Raw genomic sequence first — 19,788 nt, 5'->3', positions numbered from 1 at the left:
CCAGGTGAGGATGGTGCTTCTGGTCTCAGAGTACACGTTGAGTGGCAGGGGTTCAGAGGATAACAAGGAAGCATTTTAGTGCATAAAGAAAACAAACTCATGGTTTGTGTCTCCTATTGATTTTCCATTAGTATGTTTTAAAATTTTTCCAACAATGAATGTAGCACTTGAAGAGAAAGTTCTATTTTGCTTTTTAAAATCTGTTGCTTATAATAGATTACCAGCATTATTGTTTATGACAGTTTGATTCTGATTTAACTTACTTAAGTTTAGGTATTTTTAATTCTCTGAAGTAAGACCTTTAAACCATTTTTTGTGTGCTTTTAATTGAAGTACGCTTAATACATTTCTTGAGTCGAATGATAATTTGAGGCTATTTACTATGTATGTCTTTAACTTGATGATACTTAATAGGAGACCATTGAATGAGATGGTAGGAAATCCCAAATAACTTTGCACATGGTTAGCATATGGTTAGCATGTAACTTTGTACATGGTTAGCATGTAGTTAATATATTGTTAATCTGCAATTAAGTTTGTGTCAGAGATGGGAAAGACTGGGAACTGAGGATGAAGTTGCAGTAGTAAACTGTCATGTTGGATGAAAAACCATCTCACATGTTGAACCAATTGAAAGAGTCAGTCTCTTGATTGCTGATAAGTGTTGCAGGAAAAATATTTCCCCCCAAAAACTGTACTTCATTTTTGTCTAAACTAATGAAGGGTCACCTTAATTAAGGTAAGGCTTGTTTTTTTTGTCTTCTTACATCTCATATATTAAAGTTGACCTATATAAACTGCTGATATTTGACTTTTTTTTATTGTTAATGCTCACCTGAGGATATTTTTTCCACTGATTTTTAGAGAGAGTGGAAGGTAGGGAGGGAGGGGAAGAGAGATAGAGTAACATTGATATGAGAGAGACACATTGATTGGTTGCTTCTCGCACGTGCCCCGGCCAGGGCTGGGGGACAAACCTGCAATCCAGGTACGTGCCCTTGACTGAAATCGAACCCACATCCCTTCTGTCGGCAGGCCCATGTCTAACCACTGAGGTACCGGCCAGGGTGATATTTGACAATTTTTGATTTATGACTTAGTTCAATTGATTTTTAATGGAAATATGTATGAATTCAGGAATTTGGTTTGAATCTTTATATCATCCTGTGCTATATGCAGATGAAATTGCTCCTCTGTAAACGTCTAGATAGGACTTAAAATATTTTTGGAGGTAGTGAACATTTTAGATTGAGAATGTGTTTATGGATCTAGCTTCATCAAGAATACAATTTTTGGGATATTTGAAGATCAAATACATAGAACCCCATAAGTTGATACATTATTTGTAAGATGGAAGATAGTAATACCTACTGAGGGTAGGGTTATTGTAAGGATTGGCTGGAATAATGTATATAATGCTCTCTTCACAGTACTTGGGACACACAGTAGCTGTCATTATATAATAGTTACTAGTTAGGCCTTATGCTTGTGTGGTTTTTTTTTGGAAAATAAAGGTTAGAAAAAGTTGATATAGTTTTTGATAATATACATTTGTATGGACTGATAAACACCATCTACTATACACAAAAAAAGATGCTGAAATAAAGCAGTGTTGAGTAAGAATAGGTTATGTCAGAGCTTCTGCATTCTTAGAGCGTGGCGTTGTAGCACACTGATGGCACACCTCAGGTTCGAGTCTGTATTTGCACGCTCACGGCACACCTCAGGTTCGAGTCTGTATCTGTTTGCACGCTAATGGCACACCTTAGGTTCGAGTCTGTATGTGTTTGCACGCTCACGGCACACCTCAGGCTCCAGTTTGTATGTGTTTGCTCGCACACGCGTCGAGAGCAGCGCTCAGCACGTTACTCACACGCTCTTCACAGAGTGTGGGTGAGAAAGCGGATGTGGTCAGATGATCCACCTCAGGCGTAGCCTCAAGATTTCCATGCCTCTTTTGAAATACGATATTAACAGAAGGAGTTGCTGATTTAAATACAAGTGGCATGTAATATAAAGCCTTTTGAGATGCCTTAATGATTGTTGTAGGTACTAATTTTGAGGTAACAGTATATGTATTTGTTGGCTGGGGCTGCCATAACAAAATACCATAGATTGTGTGGCTTAAAAGAAATTTGTTTTCTCACAGTTCTGGGGGCTAGAATTCCCAAGATCAGAGTGTCAGCAGGGTTGGTTTCTGCTCAGGCCTCTCTCCTTGGCTTGCAAATGGCTACCTTCCTGCTGTGTCCTCACGTGGCTAGTTCTCTGTGCTTCCCCCTGATGTGTCTTCCTCTTCTTATAAGGACACTAGTCCAATTGTATTAGGGCCCCACTCTTAGGATTTCATTTAACCTTAATTACTGCCTTAAAGGCCCTATCTCCAAATATAGTCACATTGGATGTTAGGGCTTCAACATATGAATTTTGGGGGTGACACAATTCAGTCTATAACACAGGGTGATTGGAAAGAACTCAAGATTTGTATTTAGAAGATACAGTAAGTCTCTCAGCTTTGTGCTATTAGAGCAAATTACGTCAATTCTCTAAGCATCTCTTTTCTCACCTACAAAAGTACCAATAATTCGTTTTGTCAAGTTGTTTGGGAAAAATTCTAGTTATTAGGATATTTGACCCACATTTCAAATTGTTTTTAACAGAATTTTCTGTTGACAGGAAGGTAACAGGCAATGAGGATCATTTCTCAGTAAGCTAAAGTGAGTAAAGGATGTTGTTCGAACTCAAGAGTTTAAATCAGAGATTGCCAATTGGCAGCCCATGGACCAGAAACAGCTTGCAAAATGGTTGTTGCCTTGCATAATGCTTAAACATTTTAAAGTCAGTTGCCAACTTTTAAAAGTCAATTGAATTCACATAAAAATCTATGTTTCCAACTTAGGCTCTTTCTAAGCATGGTAGTAATAGACTTGCCCTGAGTAGCAATGTTGCCACAAGAGATCTGGTTTTTCCACTAAGCCATGACCCTTGTTGTATCTGTGTATTGGCAACTGCCATTTATTATCATATTTATGCTGTTGTCGAGGGACATATATTATTATATGTACTGACTCTCTATTAAAAAATGTTAAAATGGAAGATAGACTGACCGGACCATGTGTTTGAAAAAAATGATAAGAACACAGTCTTTTGTAAAAACGAATAATAGTATGTCTATTCAGAGAATACAGTTTAAAATGCTGGCCTACTTCACTTATTCCCAATGCCCGCCGACCCCTGTAGGCTCTGAGTGTTTTACTTCTGTTCTTAAAGCCGATCTATTAAAGCTGATACATATAGTCAGATGAAAAGTAGATACCCATACATATAATCAAGTGGCAATAAAGACAGTTTAGGAATTTGAGTGAAAACAGTATGGCATGCTTGAGACATTCTGTTTTGGGTTTCTTGTTCCCATTCTTTGATCTTTTAGGTCTGCTCATTGGCAAAGTGTATTATGGCTCACATTGATTTAAGATCTTTTAAAATTTTCATTGTAGAGATATTAAAAAGGTCTTGTCATTTTGAAATGACTTGCCTCAATTAAAACTTCTGCCTGCCTTTTCAGATCTTCTGGACTTTCTCCTTTACGTGCTCATTGCTTACTCAACCACCCCCTTCACTCCGTGCTAAGTCGCTGACAATACCAAGTAGGGAATGTGTTCCTTTTTTTTCCCTCCTTGTCTAAAATATCTAATTCTACTTTCCCCCTGAGACTAGTTTATTCTCACTTATTCTGTATTACCTAACTAAAAAAGGTATATTTTTCTTTCAAAGGGTTTTAAATCTTCAGAAGAGTTGCAAGAGTGGTAAAATGAACATCATACTCCCTTTACTTAAAAACTCCACTTATTAAAACTTGACACATTCTCTTTCTCTCAAAAACTTTGATTTTGAAAGAATCAAAAAAATACATATCCACTTGCCCCACACAAAGCTAAGCCATTTGAAAGCGTCACAGTTCATTCATCGTATTTGAACTCTCAGTATAGCGATCTGTGGTTTCCCGAGATTGACATTCTCTCTCATAACCACAGTTCGGGTATCACACTCAGGAAGTTCACCACTGATGCCAGAACTGCCCCTTAGCATACAACCCATACACTGATTTCTCCAGTTGTCTTGGGAATGTCTTTTATAGCAGATTTTTTTCTTTCACTTTTCCTGCAGCCATATCCAGACAAGTATTACACATTTTATTTCATATTTACGTCTATTTGTTCTTCTTTAATATCTCTATTTAGGTACAGGTGGTACATCTTCCTGATTAGGTTAAGTTTAATTATTTTTGGCAGGAATGTATCAGAAGTAATATTATGTTCTTTCAGTGCTTCCCATCAGGAGGTATACAGTTGGTTAAGGTGTGTGTGAGAAAGGTGCCTTTCACTCTGTAATTAATAAGTGATCTGTGGAGTGATACTTGTAGACTATGTGACTATCCTGTTCCCTAACAGTTTTTCACCCATCGATTTTAGAATTCATCGATGATTCTTTTTTGAATCATGTGTAACTGTAGTGATTATGAAGTAGTGATTTTTTTCTATTTTTACTGTTTCTTGGACAATGATTAGTTGTATTCTTCTATAAAGAAGGAATTTTCTCCCCCCACTTTTTTTGTGTTAGTATTGGCATTACTCTTTAAAGTTCCCTTATCTTTATTATTATTTTTTGACTATGTAAAATATGAACATAGTTCAAAAGGCAAAATTATGTAAGACGAAATGTTCAGTGAAATCCCAGTCTCTTCTTTATCCCTTCCACTCTGAGCCTACCAGTCCTTTGTAAGTCATCAGTGTCCTTTATGTATGTGTATGTATCCTTCCTGATACCTCACACAACAGGAGTAGTAATAGCATAATACATGTATATTTTTTGTATTTTATTTTATCCTGAAAAATATATCCACATCAGTTCATGGAAATCTTTCTCATTTTACTTTTACTGTACTGATAGATAGCACTTCATTGATTGAATGTACTGATAGTTAATTCAGCCAATCTCCTATATGTGGGGGTTTAATGATTTTCAGTATTTCCCTATTGAAATATAGTGTTTCAACTACATAGCTGCTAGAATTAGCTAAAAATAATACTGATAATACCAAGTACTGGCAGGTTACAAAGCAACTGGAATTCTTATATATTGCATTGAAAGTGCAAAATAGTATGGACATGTTGGAAAGTAGTTTGGTAGTGTATTATAAAGGGGAACATAGACTTAACCATATATGTGACCTAGCAATCTCACTCCTAGGTATTTACCCATTATATTTACACAAAAACCCATACCTGACTGTTTATAGCAACTTTATTTATACATTGCTAGAAAGGAGAAACAGCCCAAGTGCCCTTCAATGGGTAAGGGGATAAATGAACTATAGTATATCCATAACTGGACTATCACTCTGAAATAGAAAGAAATGAGCTATAGATACATGAAACAACACAGATTCATCTTTGTTGAACCTCAAGTGCAGTATGAGAAATGAAAGAAGCCAGCTTCAAAGGCCACATACCATCTGAGTCTATTTATATGACACTCCTAAAAAGGGAAACTCCAGGGACAGAAAATAGATCAGTATTTGCCAAGGGCTGGGCGTCAGAGAACAATCTGATTACAAAGGGGCATGAGGGAATTTTGGGGGGTGGTGGAATTTTTAAAATCTAGATTGTGGTGATGATTACAGAACTATATGGATTTGTCAGAACTCACTGAATTGTTCACTAGAAAGGATGAATTGTACTGTATGTAAAACACCTTAAAACTTAAAAAACAGTTTCAAAATAAACCCCCAGACCTGAGAATTGTTTACTGTATAGTCAGAGATGTATGTTCAGGTAGGTGCCTAGAAGCGGGATTGTTCATTCAAGGGGTAAATGCATGTGTAGTTTTGTTACATAATGTCAAATTTTGCTCCATAGAGATTGTACCATTTCCTGCATCTTCCCCCTCTATCAATATATGAGTTGCCTATTTCCTGACAGCTTCTTTAAGATCCATTTTATTAAGCTTTGATTTTTTGCCAGTTGCAAAGATGAAAAAATGGTATCTTTATATAGTTTCATTTTTTTAATTTTTATTTTTTTTTCCTATTACTATGGGTGAAATGTAGTATCATAAGTTTGAGGACTATTTGTATTATCTTTTTTTCAGTAAACTTCCTGCTCATGTATTTTGCCCATTTTTCTAATGATTTTGTTCCCCCCCCTTCAATTTTAATGAGTTCTTTTTATATTAGGGATATTAGTTCTTTCCCTATAACATTACTATAACATTATTTTTATTTGATTACCTTAATTTTTCCTTCTCTCAGAACTTTTATACTTAATACTGTATTTAGTTTCTAAATTTCCTTTTTTTAACCTAACAGTTTACAATTTCTTAGCATATAGTAGACTGTTGTTAAATAAAGACCAGCAAAATCTGGTACTTTTAGGCTAGGGCTCTGGACAGGGTATTTTTATATGTTCAAAGGCTTAGAAAATTCTTTATAGTTTTGCTAATTCCAGTCACTTAGAATCCCAGGCCTTCTGGTGTGTTGTATTGTTGGAGTTCAGTCCAGCTCTATGAAAGCTTATGTCCAAGTGAATTCTACCCTCCTTTTCTCTGAAGTTTTGGAAGCAAAGTAGGACAGAAAATTACACTGGTATAAAATGTTTGCCAGGTATTTCCTGGCTTCCAGACATAATATGGGCAGTCAAAATTGATCCTCAGAATGCAAAGGCATCGCCCCTTCAGCTAACCATTTGTTGTTTTCTCCCTTTAGAAAGACGCCTGGTACATTTTAATGACTTGAGATCCAACTATTGCTCAGAAATGGGCCCGAGAAACTCTCCTGAGTAAAGTGGTAATCAAAAGCATTTTCAAGGACAATGACTCCAGTAATTAGTGAGAAACAGCGAAATTCCTCGCAAACTTCTGCCATACTCTTTTTGGACGATACACCTACTTTGAAAGATTTCATAAGAGAAAAATAAATGGCATGTGTGTGTGTATCTCCTGGGACAGCTGTGCGAACAGCAGGGCTAGAGCGCACTAATGCATTTCTGTTTTCACGTACTATCTTTATCAGCAGCGGAGGTACATTTCTCAGTCCATTTGCTTCGATTCTTGAGTGGAGGGAGACAAGCAATCTTTTCTGGTACTTCAGTCTTTGTTCCTAATGGTATGCTCACCCCGTAATAAAGCAGGTAGATTTATCAGATTGTTACCTGCAGACACTTTTATTTTTCCTACCTCATTCCCTAGTGAGTCTTTTAAAATAGTAGAAATGGCTACTAATTCCGAGCTCCTTTTTTTGGGGCAAGGGGTGTTATAAAATTTTTAAATGGATGTATTTGCTAACACTTGAATGCCATTATTTATTTTAAAATCAAAATCTCCTTTTTTCTTTAATAAGTTAAATCATTTTCTTTATTCTGTATGAGAGGAACTTACCCATTAACTTTCCATTTTCAGAGACTTTGACCTGAACTAAGATATATTCGATCAGAAGAAAAACATCCTAAAAGTCAGATCCTGATGTTTTGCAAGAATTTTCATAATTAAATGTTCATGTTTCTTTTCTTTCTGACCATCTAATATTCCCATTTCTACTTGGATTTTTTTTTTTTTTTAAATCCTCACCTATGGGTATGTTGTTATTGATTTTTTAGAGAGAGAGGGAGGGTGAGAGAAACATTGATGAGTGAGAGAAACATCGATTGATTGCCTCCTGTATGCCCCCCTACTGGGTATTGAACCCACAACCTAGGTATGTGCCCTGAGCAGGAATTGGACCCACAAGTTTTTGGTGTACCAGACAGTGCTCCAACCAGCTGAGCCACCGGGCCAAGGCTCTATTTGGAATTTTTATATCTTCCTCAAAATATATTGCCTGAAAGGCTTATAAGACTATTTTTTCAGTGTGCCTTTCATTAATCCTATTTTTAAATTTACTTTCTTACTTTAGAGCTTCCTTTGTCTAAAAACTCTTTTTAGTGATCTGTATAGTGGCATCATTTGTTTTCTTGCTGGTGTATTGATGGAAGCTGTATAAATGTAAATGTCATATTGAAACAGACAGATTAGTCATATACATTGGTAGATACACGATCTCTAATGGTTATGTGATGGTGTAATTGTAGAATGTAGTAGTTTCCTTCCTTGTATCTATCTCTGAATATTGTAATCCAGTCACCCCTAAATTCTTTTACTAGAATATTATTTTAACATCTTAAGTTATATAATATTATAACATGCTCTGAGGCATAGGTTTTTTTAGTTACAAAATCTAAAATCTTACTATTTGCTTCTCTGCAAATAAGGAGGTTTGAGGTGACAGAAGGCACTAGTGCTCTCCCTTCAGAAACCATATAGGGGATTAGGCAGCTGCTGTCCTTGGTGATGAAATTATTTCATGTGAATTCATAAGGAAAAGAATTAGTTAAAAAAAAGCAGAATAATCTTGACTGTACTATTTGTGGCCACGGTTAATATCTTCCTGGATCTATTTGAACTAGAAAAATGCAGACTCCAGTATCTTAATGTCTTGAGTTCCTGACTGCCAGGCAGAGGAAATGTTTAACTATTTTAATCATGTTTCTGTATCTCAGAAAGAAAGCCCTTATGAGAGGAAATGACAACGTCCTACCACAAAGTTATCTCTTATCAGTTATAGTCTCAGTCAATAATGATTTGTCAAACTTGGACATGTGTAAAATGCAAGGGCTGTGTTATTTACTTTGGAAAGGAAAAATTAGATGAAGCTGATAAGGACCGAGTCCTGGCTTTTGTTAGGAGACAGAAACCATTAGAGACAGTCATTGTTAGCTTAGGAAAGTGTCCTTGGACCCCTCCCTCGGCCCCAGCTGAAACCTAAACCTGCTCGAACCATTCTTGCAACTTGAGGGGAAGGAGGGGCAGAGGAGGGGAGGAAGGGTGAAGACAGTCTGATAGATTTAGCATTTTAAATGGGGAGCGAAAGGCGGACCTTAGAACAGGCCTGTTGATGTGAGTCCGGAAAACTGCCTTTGGCTCCCTTTCCCACCCCCATTTATTTAGATTTTTGAAAGTTCATTTCTTATCCTTCCAAACGCGTAGCATTCCTTCACGTACAGGGCAGGCTGCTGTCTTCCCTTCCCTTTCCCTAGATGTGGTTCTTTTTCGTTAGTGAAAGTAGCGAAGAGGCGGCCGGCTCAGAGCCACATGAGTCAGTGTGCGCTTTACAGGCCTCCCCGCGACCCTGGGCTCCTCGCAGAAGGAAGCCTGGGGCGAAACTGACTCTGAATGGTAGGCTGCTCGGGGAAGGGCAAGTGTGGGAACTGAAGGCCACTGGGCTCCATCGGCTCTTGCCTGGGTTTCTGCGTGTGCTGCTTTCAAAGCGGGCCGTCCTGTACGCGGGAGGACCTAGCCGGCTGTGGTTTCAGAGCCGAGAGGCAGCAAAGCCCATGTTCCCCGGCCAGGGCACTTAGGCTGAAGCGGAGTGTGATGGTGTTAGCACAGCCTCATGGACGAGAGGTTTGGTTGTAAAAATTTGGTGGGAGATGACAGGAAAGGCCTTCGTCTTCTGCATGCATGTGTGTGTGTGTCCCGCAGATAAACCAGTTTATTAGCCCATTAGTAAGGGGCCCCCATTAGCTTATTCATCACAGGTTTGTAGGGAAACTGTCCCCTAATGTGGCTGTTCATTCAATAAGGATGGATCCGACCTGGGAAGGGGCCAAGGCTCTGTCTGAAGAATGGTTTGAAGCAGTTTCTTTTTGTATAAAACTATACCTCTGAGTCAAAGCAAAACAAAGTAAACTGCAGGAAGAAAATATAAACAAAGTGGTGATTGAATTTTTTATTCAAAATTAGGTTAAGATATATCCTTAACTTTTTATAAATATATTTACAATAAATAACTTTATAATCATTAATTCTAAGTAAAAGAAAAAAGTTTCATTACCTATACACGTCAAGTTTTTTTTTTAACGTTTCTTGTCTTTTTTTCATATGCATTTTAATTTTTATGTAGTTTAAATACTACTATAAATATAATTTTATCAAGTTCTATTTTTCTTCTTTTGAGATTGTGTTTTGTTTAGCTCTGGTTTTCCCTGGTAGACTCTGGTTTTCTGGAAAGACAAATTTTCCCCAAATCTCTGCTTTGCAGTCAAAGAGGCTTTAATGCTGTGGTCATTTCAAGCAAGAGTGCCTGGATGGTCGCTTTGCTTCATTTTGTGTTAAGATGTGCTTTTAATCTTACTTTTTATTTAACTACATGGGCCCACGTGTCTATAAACTGTTTTCTCAGTAATGTTGCTTGGGCTATGGTGTAGGATCATGAGTACCTTGCTGTCAATCTTTGGATTCACATAAAAGTTTGAGTGTTTACAGCGTATGTAGCACTGTGAGATTCTTATACGTAGAGATTTATTCTCTGCCTTCGTGGATGCAGGCAAATGAACAAAACCGCCAATAAATTTGAACCAGTAAATATAGAGATGTTTATATTCCTTCTTTTTTCTTTTTTTAAAAAAATATATCTTTATTGATTTCAGAGAGGAAGGGGGGGAGAGAGAGAGAGAGAGAGATAGAAACGTCAATGATGAGAGTCATTGATTGGCTGCAGCCCGCATCCCGGGCATGTGCCCTAACGGGGAATCGAACCCTGATCCCCTGGATCCTAGGTCGATGCTCAACCGCTGAGCCACGCCCGGCTGGGCGAGATGGTTATATTCTGATGAATCATATAGTTACCAGTGTTACAATAAAAACTTCAGCTCAGTCTTTTTAAAAAAATTATTTCTTTCTGTAATTTTGTCTTTTTTGCTTTATTTTGTTTGTTTAATATTTATGTTCAGTGTCTCCTTTTATTCTTACTAAATTCCTATAGGTCAACTCATAGTTTCTTTTTCGGTTAAGGAAATTGAAGCCAAAGTAATTGTGATTTACTATTGTCAGGTCACATAACAAATCAGTTTTAGCACTGTGACTATAATCCATTTCTTACCTGATGTTTTTTTGTTTTACTTTCTCTTTGGATGTCTAGGTTTAATCTATATGCATTGTTCATATTACAATTTGCTGGTATTACTTCTAGGTTTGGCTTTTCCATGCTTTATCTTATTTTTTACATGATCCGTCCTCTCTTTCTAGCATATTCTGTGCGTGTGTGTGTGTTTTAACAGTTGGATAGTAAAAATGAATGTAGTTGCTGTGAATAGCTTTGTTTGAATATTTTGTGACAGTCTTGATTGTTTTGCAGGTACCTGGGGCCCAAGATTTGGTGGATTTCTCTCCTGTTTATCGATGTCTACACATATATTCTGTCCTGGTGAGTCTTTATTTGGCTCTGCCTAATAAAGATATATATTGAATTCAAACTCTGTTTTCTCATTTTTGATAATTTTTGTTATTATTAAGAATAAGGACAGAGAAACTATTATTTAATGCGTATTGAGTTTTATAAAAAGTCTTTCTTTTCTTCTTGGATCTTTTGTTTGCCATGTAATAGGCTATAGCTTGTAACATTAATTTCTATGTCAACACGTTATTAGATTATACCTAAAAGTAGTTACATGTTCAGATTCCAGTTTTTAATTTAATAATGTAGTTACTTAAATAACAATAGCCTATCTTTACATATTAAAGTAATGTAAAAACTGTTTTTTATTCCTGATGACAGTTACTCCTTTTGTCAAAGCATATGGAAAGAAGAGCTTCTCTGGGGGGATAATTTTATGGGTGTTAATGGTATTCTAATATATGAATTAGAATTTCTCTCCATCCTGGTAGTACACCTACTTGTAGACACACAGATACATACAAAGTCAGTTAAAAAAATTGAACTATGACATTAAAGTATCATTAAAGACAACTTGATGAGAGAAGCCAATTATTGATATTTTTCTAGCAAAGTTCAGTTAGGCTTCTGTCAGGTTGTTGTTACTATCAGGCAAAGCAAAATACGTCTGAGTGTACCTTACTGCCCAGTCTGTCAACCATTTTCTTTCTCCAGATATTTAACCCAGTGTCACTTAGTCATTACTCCAGTTTTGGACTGGTCCTTGGACTTTATGGCCTGCAGTATTTTGTGCTGATCTCTATTAGTTTGAGAAAAGACCTGGTAGCTTTCTCTCCTCTCTCCTCCTTCCTTTCAGTTCTCCTAGCCCTCCAGCTTCCTCTTCCCCCTCCCTCTATCCCCCCTGTCTAACTTCTTTTTTCCACCTCTCATTCCTTGTTAAATAAAGATGAAGCAGGATATCGATTGAGTTGTATCAAGGCACTTAAAATAAGTAGACAATTTTTTTTCAATCTCATGTTCAGAGAATTAAAGAAATCATATATATCTTAGTTTGTGACACACTGTTATCATTTCATACAAGGCCACCTTTTGAATTTTATTTTATCATGTTTTTTTCCGTTCATCTCTTATCCACAGTCCCACTTGTCTCCTATCCCCAACTAACTCTAATATGTTTAATATAGAGTCATGCTTGTGTTTGTGTCCTTGAAAACTAGTGATCTTTATATATGTAGGTGTTTTACATTTACTCGAATGGTGTTGTCTTATGGATCTAGTTTTACTTCTTTTTTTTTTTTTTTTTTAGCACGATCTTTAATATCTATCCTTGTTATTGTCTGTATATCTAACTCATCGCTCCTGCTACTGCATGATAGTTACCTGATGGTTTGTGTTTGCTGTACTTTAATTATCTATTATGTTAGTGATCAAACTTAAATTGCCTCTAACATTCTTCTGTAACAAATTGTATACCCTTATGGACTTGCGTGCAAGTTTCTATGTTTAGGAATGGAATTCCTGGGTCATAAAGAATTGTAAAATACTTAATTTCACTAATTTTAATTTTTGTTAACCTGATGGATGTTGAATTATAGCTCTTTGTTATAATTTGCATTTCTCTGATTACCGGTAATATTATGATTCTCTTTATAGACTTACTAATTATTTAAGATTTGTCTTCTCTAAACTGCCTATCTTTAACCTTTGTTCAATTTTTGTATTGAATTTTTTTTCAGTAAAACACCTAGAAAATAAATATATATATATATTTTCCTCTGAAATAGCTAGTCTGTTATATGTAGAATAGGTGAAAAGATTTTTAAATTTTGGTTTTGTTTCTGTTTCACAGTGATTTCTTTTTTTAAAAATTAAATTTATTGAGGTGACATTGGCTAATAAGATTATATAGGTTTCAAGTGTACAATGCTATGGTACATCACCTTTATATTGCATTGTGTGCTCACCACCCAAAGTTAAATCTTCTTCGGTCACCATATATTTGATCCCCTTTGCCCTTTACACCCCTCTACCCCCTTTCCTTCCATAACCACTGCACTGTTGTCTGTGTCAATGAGTTTTTGTTTGTTTTCCTTGTTTGCTCATTTTTGCTTTCAGTTTTATATACCACATGAGTGAGATCATATGGTTCTTAACTTTTCTGACTTATTTCGCTTAGTGTAATATTCTCAAGATTTCTTGTTTTAGTTTTTTATTTTGCTGGAAAGGGAAACTTTAGAAATTTCTTACACTGTATATGGTAGATATTGACAGTTTAGGATATTGTAAATTTTTCCCCCCAGTTTGCCATCATGTGCTAAGGTATGTCTATGTTATATTTTATGAAACAGAAATTATTGGTTTTGATATAATCAAGTCTATCAACTTTAACCTTACATGTAGTTTGTATTTTTACATCTTTTTTTATTTTATTTTAAATCCCTCTCTATTTTGAGGTCAAGAGCATTGCCTTACATTATCTTTAACATTTTACCATTCACATTTTGATTTTGATCTGTCTTGGGTTTACCATTGTATATAATAAGAGGGATAGATGAAACTTAATTTTTTTGTGTGATGAATTAAATTTTCCCAAATTATGTTTCTACTACATAATTTATACATTACCAGTGAGTCCTGGTAGTACCTTTGGCAATACCCTAAATATCCATATTTACACGAATCTATTTCTCAGCTCTATAGTTTGTTATATTTGGTTTTGTAATATATCTACATATATTGGTAAAAGAAGTCCCTTCTCATTCCTCCTCTTTTAAATTGCCTTCACTATTTTAGACCTTTACTTTTCAATATATATTTTAGAATCAGTTTGAGTTCATAAAAAAGTACTTCTAGAATTTTGATTTGAATTGATTGAATATAGATAAATTTTGGAAAGAATTGATACTTTTATAATACTGAGTCATCTCATTCATGAAAGAATAAGATCTACTTTTAAATTATTTAATCAAGCCTTTTTTCTATGTTAATAGTCTTTTGCATTCTTCGTTAGGGTAGTAGCAAAATACTTACAATTTTTGTTACCGTTTTCTACTTTGTTTTCTAATTAGTTATTGCTGATATTGAGGAACACTATTGAGTTTTGTATGTTAACCTTACATCTGACAACTTGGCTCAGCTCTTCTATTACAGTTTGCTTTTTGGTTTATGATATGTTTCTGTATAGTTGATCATAATGCCTTTAGAAATTTGATTTTGTTTCTTTTCTTTCTATGCATGTATCTCATTGTTCTTTTCACTATCTTATTGTATTCACCAGGATCATCATTACTTTGTTGTTTAGTAAGGTGATAGTGGGCATCCTTGTCTGATTTCTAATCTCAAAGAGAATGTATCTGTAAGTTTCTCCCTTAACTGATGTTTGCAATAGGTTTTTGGTAAATATTCATCTAGTTATTCCTAGACTCCTGAATTTTTAAAATAAAAACATAAATGAATGTTGAATTTTACTGAATTTGTTTTCTAAATTTATTAATATAATTCTGTGGTTTTTTTTATCCTTTAATTTATGAATGTGGTGAATTTCATTGATAGATTTTTCTGATATTAAACCATCCTTGCATTTGTTAGATAAATCCAACTTGATGAGGACGTATTACTGCTTTTTTAACATCCTGTGGAATTTAAGTCTTATTTGTTTATTAATTAATTTATTTATTTTTATTTTTTTTTTGTATTTATAAATATGGTCATAAGTAACACAGGCCTATAATTTTCTTTCTTTCTTTTTTTGTATTGTCCTTATAGTATTTATAAGTCATTGTTATGTTAGCCTCATTAAAATGGTTGAAGATTCTTCCCTGTTCTCTTTTATGAAATTATTTATATAAGATAGGAGTTATCTGTTTCTTGACAGTTGAGTAGAAACCCCATGTGTAGTAATATGCATTTTTTTCTTTGCCACACACTTTCTCCTTCCTCCCTATCATCTTGCTTCCATGCTCCATGGTTTTGTTTAGTCTCTTCATTAGTCTGTATGGTGGTAGGAGTTTATAGTTGTTGTATTTAAGCCAAATGTCTATAGAAAAAGAACCATATTCACTCATATCAAGTTTCAAGGTTTATTTTAAGCCCCATAATTGTGAAATCAAGTGAATTTTTCCTCTCAAATACTGTAAAGTCTATGAAAATGGATAGTTTGTTTAATTTATATTCTCAGTACCAACAGCAGTCCTTGACATGCAGTAGGTACTCAATAAATACTAGTTGAATGAATGAATAAATAAGTGGTAGCTAAAGAATGCAGTACATTTGTTTGAACATATGCTAACTCTACCCGTATTATTCACCTACTTATTCAGTAAACACTCACTGATTTTCTCTTCCACGTGAAGTGGATTTGGAGAAGCAAGAATGTGTGAATAAGCCAAGAACTTATGCATTAAAGAAATATTACAACCTACCAGGGCACAAGTTAAAATTTTTGAATGACTTTAATATGACAGCACTGATTTTCATCACTGTGTGCATGCTAGTTTTTGTAAGATTTTATGATATAGAAATTGTAACAAATTTTCCTCAAATGAGAGCTCTAATAGTGATTCTTAAGAGTACTGAAGTAATGTATTTGCACACTTACCAGCTGTGTGGTGTTAGGCAAGCCACTTAAACCTTAGCTTTTTCACATGTGAAATGTGGTAATAATTACCTTCTTAGCTCAGTACAGATATTGTATGAACAGTGCCTACCTCAGTCTGTGGCATATAATTAGCATTTAATAGATGGCAGTTAATTTAGCCAAAATTATGTATTTCTGATGCTGATTATTAGACACATTACTAATATTTTAAAAATTATTTGACAAGAATATAGACAAGTAGAGGTTCTAATCTCTGCCATAAACATAAAAAGTTCGTCAATTATTTAAAATTTATACCTTCTTAAGTATACAAAGACTGTAGAGTCCTAAACTGTGAAGACTAAACAGGAGGACCTTAAGTTGCCCATTTAAAAATCAGTTCTACAGAGTGGCATTTTATAATGTTGGCAATTTATAACAAATTGATAACTCAATGTTTATATGGCAGAAACAGGCCCCCTCTCCCATTCATAGTATTTTCTAGTTTTGAAAGGTATAACTAGTGGTAAGAACTCAGCTCTATATTTTTCTGGAATACGTGTTTATCTGTGAGACATTGCTGTTCCAGACCTACAGGGACTTTAATAACTCAAATATCTCCTTTGCTAAAGTAAGGGCCAGATATATATAACTTCTAGGGATGAGTCTTTTCAAAGCTTTTTGGGGACTGTAATTTGTCACTTTTCCGTATTTGTTTCCTCACTCTCAGATCACTAATTAGTATTATGTATGGTGAAGGTCCTCATAATGTTAGTGGCAAAGATATTTAAAAATAGATTACTTAATATAAAGATTTGTGACAAATATTTTCTTATTTTCTGATCTAATTGATATTAACATTAGACTTTAAGAAAATATTTGGGAGTAGAGAAATGAGGACTGAGGGAAAAATAAACCTTATTCCTCCTATTTCTTTCCATTGCAAGACTCGCCTCTGCTTCTTCATTCTTCCTTCTCTCATCAACTCAGTGCATTTATCTTCTGTTCATACCACTGCTCTAATCTGCATCTTACTGGACCTGTCAGCTGCTTTTGACTTTATTGATCATGTACTCCTTAAAATTCTTAATCCCTTTGTCTTCCTTTCCAGTAGGTTCCCTTCTCTTCTACCAGCCTTTCTGAGGATTGTTACCTGTGTTGGTCCTTGTGGGCTTTACTGCCTTGTGTCCCTCAGTGTTGCCACTTCTCTTCTTTCTCTCCTGTCTTTCTTGAATGATGTTACCTACTTTCATGGTTTAACGTGCTAATGACTTTCAACCCTGTATCTCTAGTTCTCAGCTTCTCCTTGAGCTGTACACTTTTTAATATAATAGTCTACTGAACCTTAACTTTTGGATATTTCATTGGCAACACAAGCTCTTCATGTTTCAAAATGGGCTCATTATCTCCCACCACCCCCTTAAAATCTATTTCTTCTGAATTTACAGCGAGCTCAGGTAATAACAGTGTCACCTGTCTAGTTACCATGCAGAAACCTAGGCTCGTCCTTTCTTCTCAGTGCTACACTCAGCTCTCCGTACCTTGCGGCCGCTACCTTGATCTAGGAATGGTTTACTTGGTGCCATCCTGCCCATCTTTAAATGACTGCCCTCGTTCAGTTTCTTACCGGGATTGTTGAGTCTCCTACTGTTCTCCCTGCCTCATATCAGACATCGATAACTCACTCCTCCCTGTTGCAATAGTAACCTGTCATGCAAATCTGACGTATATGTTATCTGATTAAAATTCTTTGTGGTCATCTGTGGAGTAAAATACAGAATTATAGAAGATAATATAGCATAGAGTAGTTTATATACTGTCTGCCATGTTTCTGCTGGTTACCACCTTGCTTTCATGATACTGAAATGCTTCTCATCCATTCCTCATGCTAGTCCTTCTGCCTGAATTACTAGTCTCATTTCTTTTTATTTTACTGATTCATATTTATTTCATACTTGTGTCCTCCAGCAAATTTTCCTGACCCCCATCCCCTTGGCACTATTATGGGACCTAGTACATGTTTCTATTAGTGAGTGCTTCCCGTATTATATTATAGTATTCTAAATATGTATTTTCCCTCCTCAATAGACTATAAGCTCTTTTAGGGCAGGTACCATGTTTTATTCATCTTTTTTAGCCTTTGTTCTTAGCATTCAGTATTAGTAGTATATAATATTTAATAAAGTTTTGGTTTTGATTTTGAAAGGTAACTATCCTTCTTTGACCTGCAAACGAATCCAGTATTCTGGTCTCAGGCAGTGTTATACAATATCAGGGCTGGGACTCAGGCGAGGGAAAACAGTTCTATTGGTGTCCAACGGAAGGATCATAACAGAAGTAACAAAAAGTTCTAATATTTTGTCATTTACAATAGTGTTTATCTGAACTTTTGGCCTGGAGGATAACAAGGCACACTTTGAATAAACATGGCAATATTTATTATTTTTAGTGAAACCGACCTTCCATTCACCCCCCTTTTATGGCTGTGCTGCTTATAAATTCCCAAAGGATTATTTGAAAAATCCTACTTATATCTGCCAGCCTTATCAGTAGGGCAGGAGTTCACGTATTGTAACAGGAGGTCAGATTTCGGTCATGGTCTTATAGATGGGGCCAAGCACCTGTAAATTCTTCCTTTGGTGACTAAAGTGAAGTACAATATCAAACAGGCAGCGAGACTTTTCTAGGAAGTGCTGAACTTTGGCAGGAAGGGCAAACTTTGGCAGGAGGAGGGGAGGGAAGAAAGTGAACAAGGGTCAGATAGTGGTTAATTGAGACTCGGTCCTTGATGTAGTGATGCAGTGGAAGTGTGCAGGGCAAAGGTAGATACCTTTTGTAGAATTGTTTTAAACAACTTATACTGTTTAAATCTTCATATACAGTTTAGAGACCGGCAGGTAAGGGTAGGATATAAAACATTTTACAGTCATTAAAGATAACATTTTTAAGGAGAAAATAACAAGCTAAAATGTTTTCTGGATGGAAATGATGAATAATAATCTGAGATTCCTGTACATAGTGTGGCAGTAGTTTAAAAGATGGGTGGACTATCTGTCTAATGAAGACAAGAAACCAGTCTGTCTGGCAGATTTTTTGAAAATTCTCTCAGCTCAGTGATATCTGCCATGTTGATGGACTTGGGCTCCAAGCCTTGAAACCAGCTCATTTTAGAAAAGATTTGTATGTACTTTTAAGCTCCTCTATATAATGTAACATCTTTCTGACTCTTCTCCAAATTTGCTGCTCACTCACCCTTCTGTCACTGAAAGGGTATATATGTGTGTGTGTGTGTGTGTGTGTGTGTGTGTGTGTGTGTATATATATATATATATATATATATATATATATATCCCAAAAAGGAGCTTAGGTGTCTTCAGGAGACTGTGGGAGCAAACCTATAAATACAACCATACCCCTAGTATATGGGTCTCATTTATGATCCTGTCCTCTTCTTGGATATCTACATCATCTGAGTAATAATTTTTAAAGATTCCAGATTAAAAAATGTTCATAAATGTACACCTTTGATTTCTGTATTTTTCTGCATGTGTGTTATACTATAATAAAAGGTATACTTTAAAGATTTCTGACATCTTGGGCTTAGGGATAGAAATTATAGCAACATATAAATTTTTTTAGTAAGCAGCAGTGTGAATCATAAGAACCTCAGTTGTATCTAATTCCCTTCGATCACTAAAGAAGACGGTAAACCAGCCAAAGATATAAGGAAATGCAGAATGTAATTAGTGTAGTGAATTCATTTTTACAAAGGCTCTAGCAAGTACAGTATTATTTTAACTTCCTTGGGCAAAGGGCCTCTGAGAATTTGATGAAAGCTGGGAACATTTTCCCCAGACAAAATGTACACAGGTCCGTGCATGTATGATTTTGCTTAGACTTCAGAGGCTTCTCCAACTTTTGAAACTTATCCATCATAGACCTAGAAAGA

General features: G+C 35.5%; 1 protein-coding gene across 3 annotated transcripts in view; it reads left to right on the top strand.

Annotated features, from left to right (window-relative positions):
* The window catches only part of EXOC6B (exocyst complex component 6B), a 445,000-nt gene that overhangs the window by 168,885 nt on the left and 256,327 nt on the right, over positions 1–19,788 (top strand). For all 3 annotated transcript variants that reach the window (XM_081156370.1, XM_081156369.1, XM_081156371.1), the window contains one exon: positions 11,225–11,293. In XM_081156370.1, coding sequence (XP_081012496.1) covers positions 11,225–11,293 — 69 coding nt within the window. The remainder of the gene's footprint in view (positions 1–11,224; positions 11,294–19,788) is intronic.

Source organism: Miniopterus schreibersii (assembly GCF_964146895.1).
Source record: "Miniopterus schreibersii genome assembly, chromosome: 13".
Lineage (NCBI taxonomy): Eukaryota > Metazoa > Chordata > Mammalia > Chiroptera > Miniopteridae > Miniopterus > Miniopterus schreibersii.
This window is presented reverse-complemented; position numbering and strand designations above follow the sequence as displayed.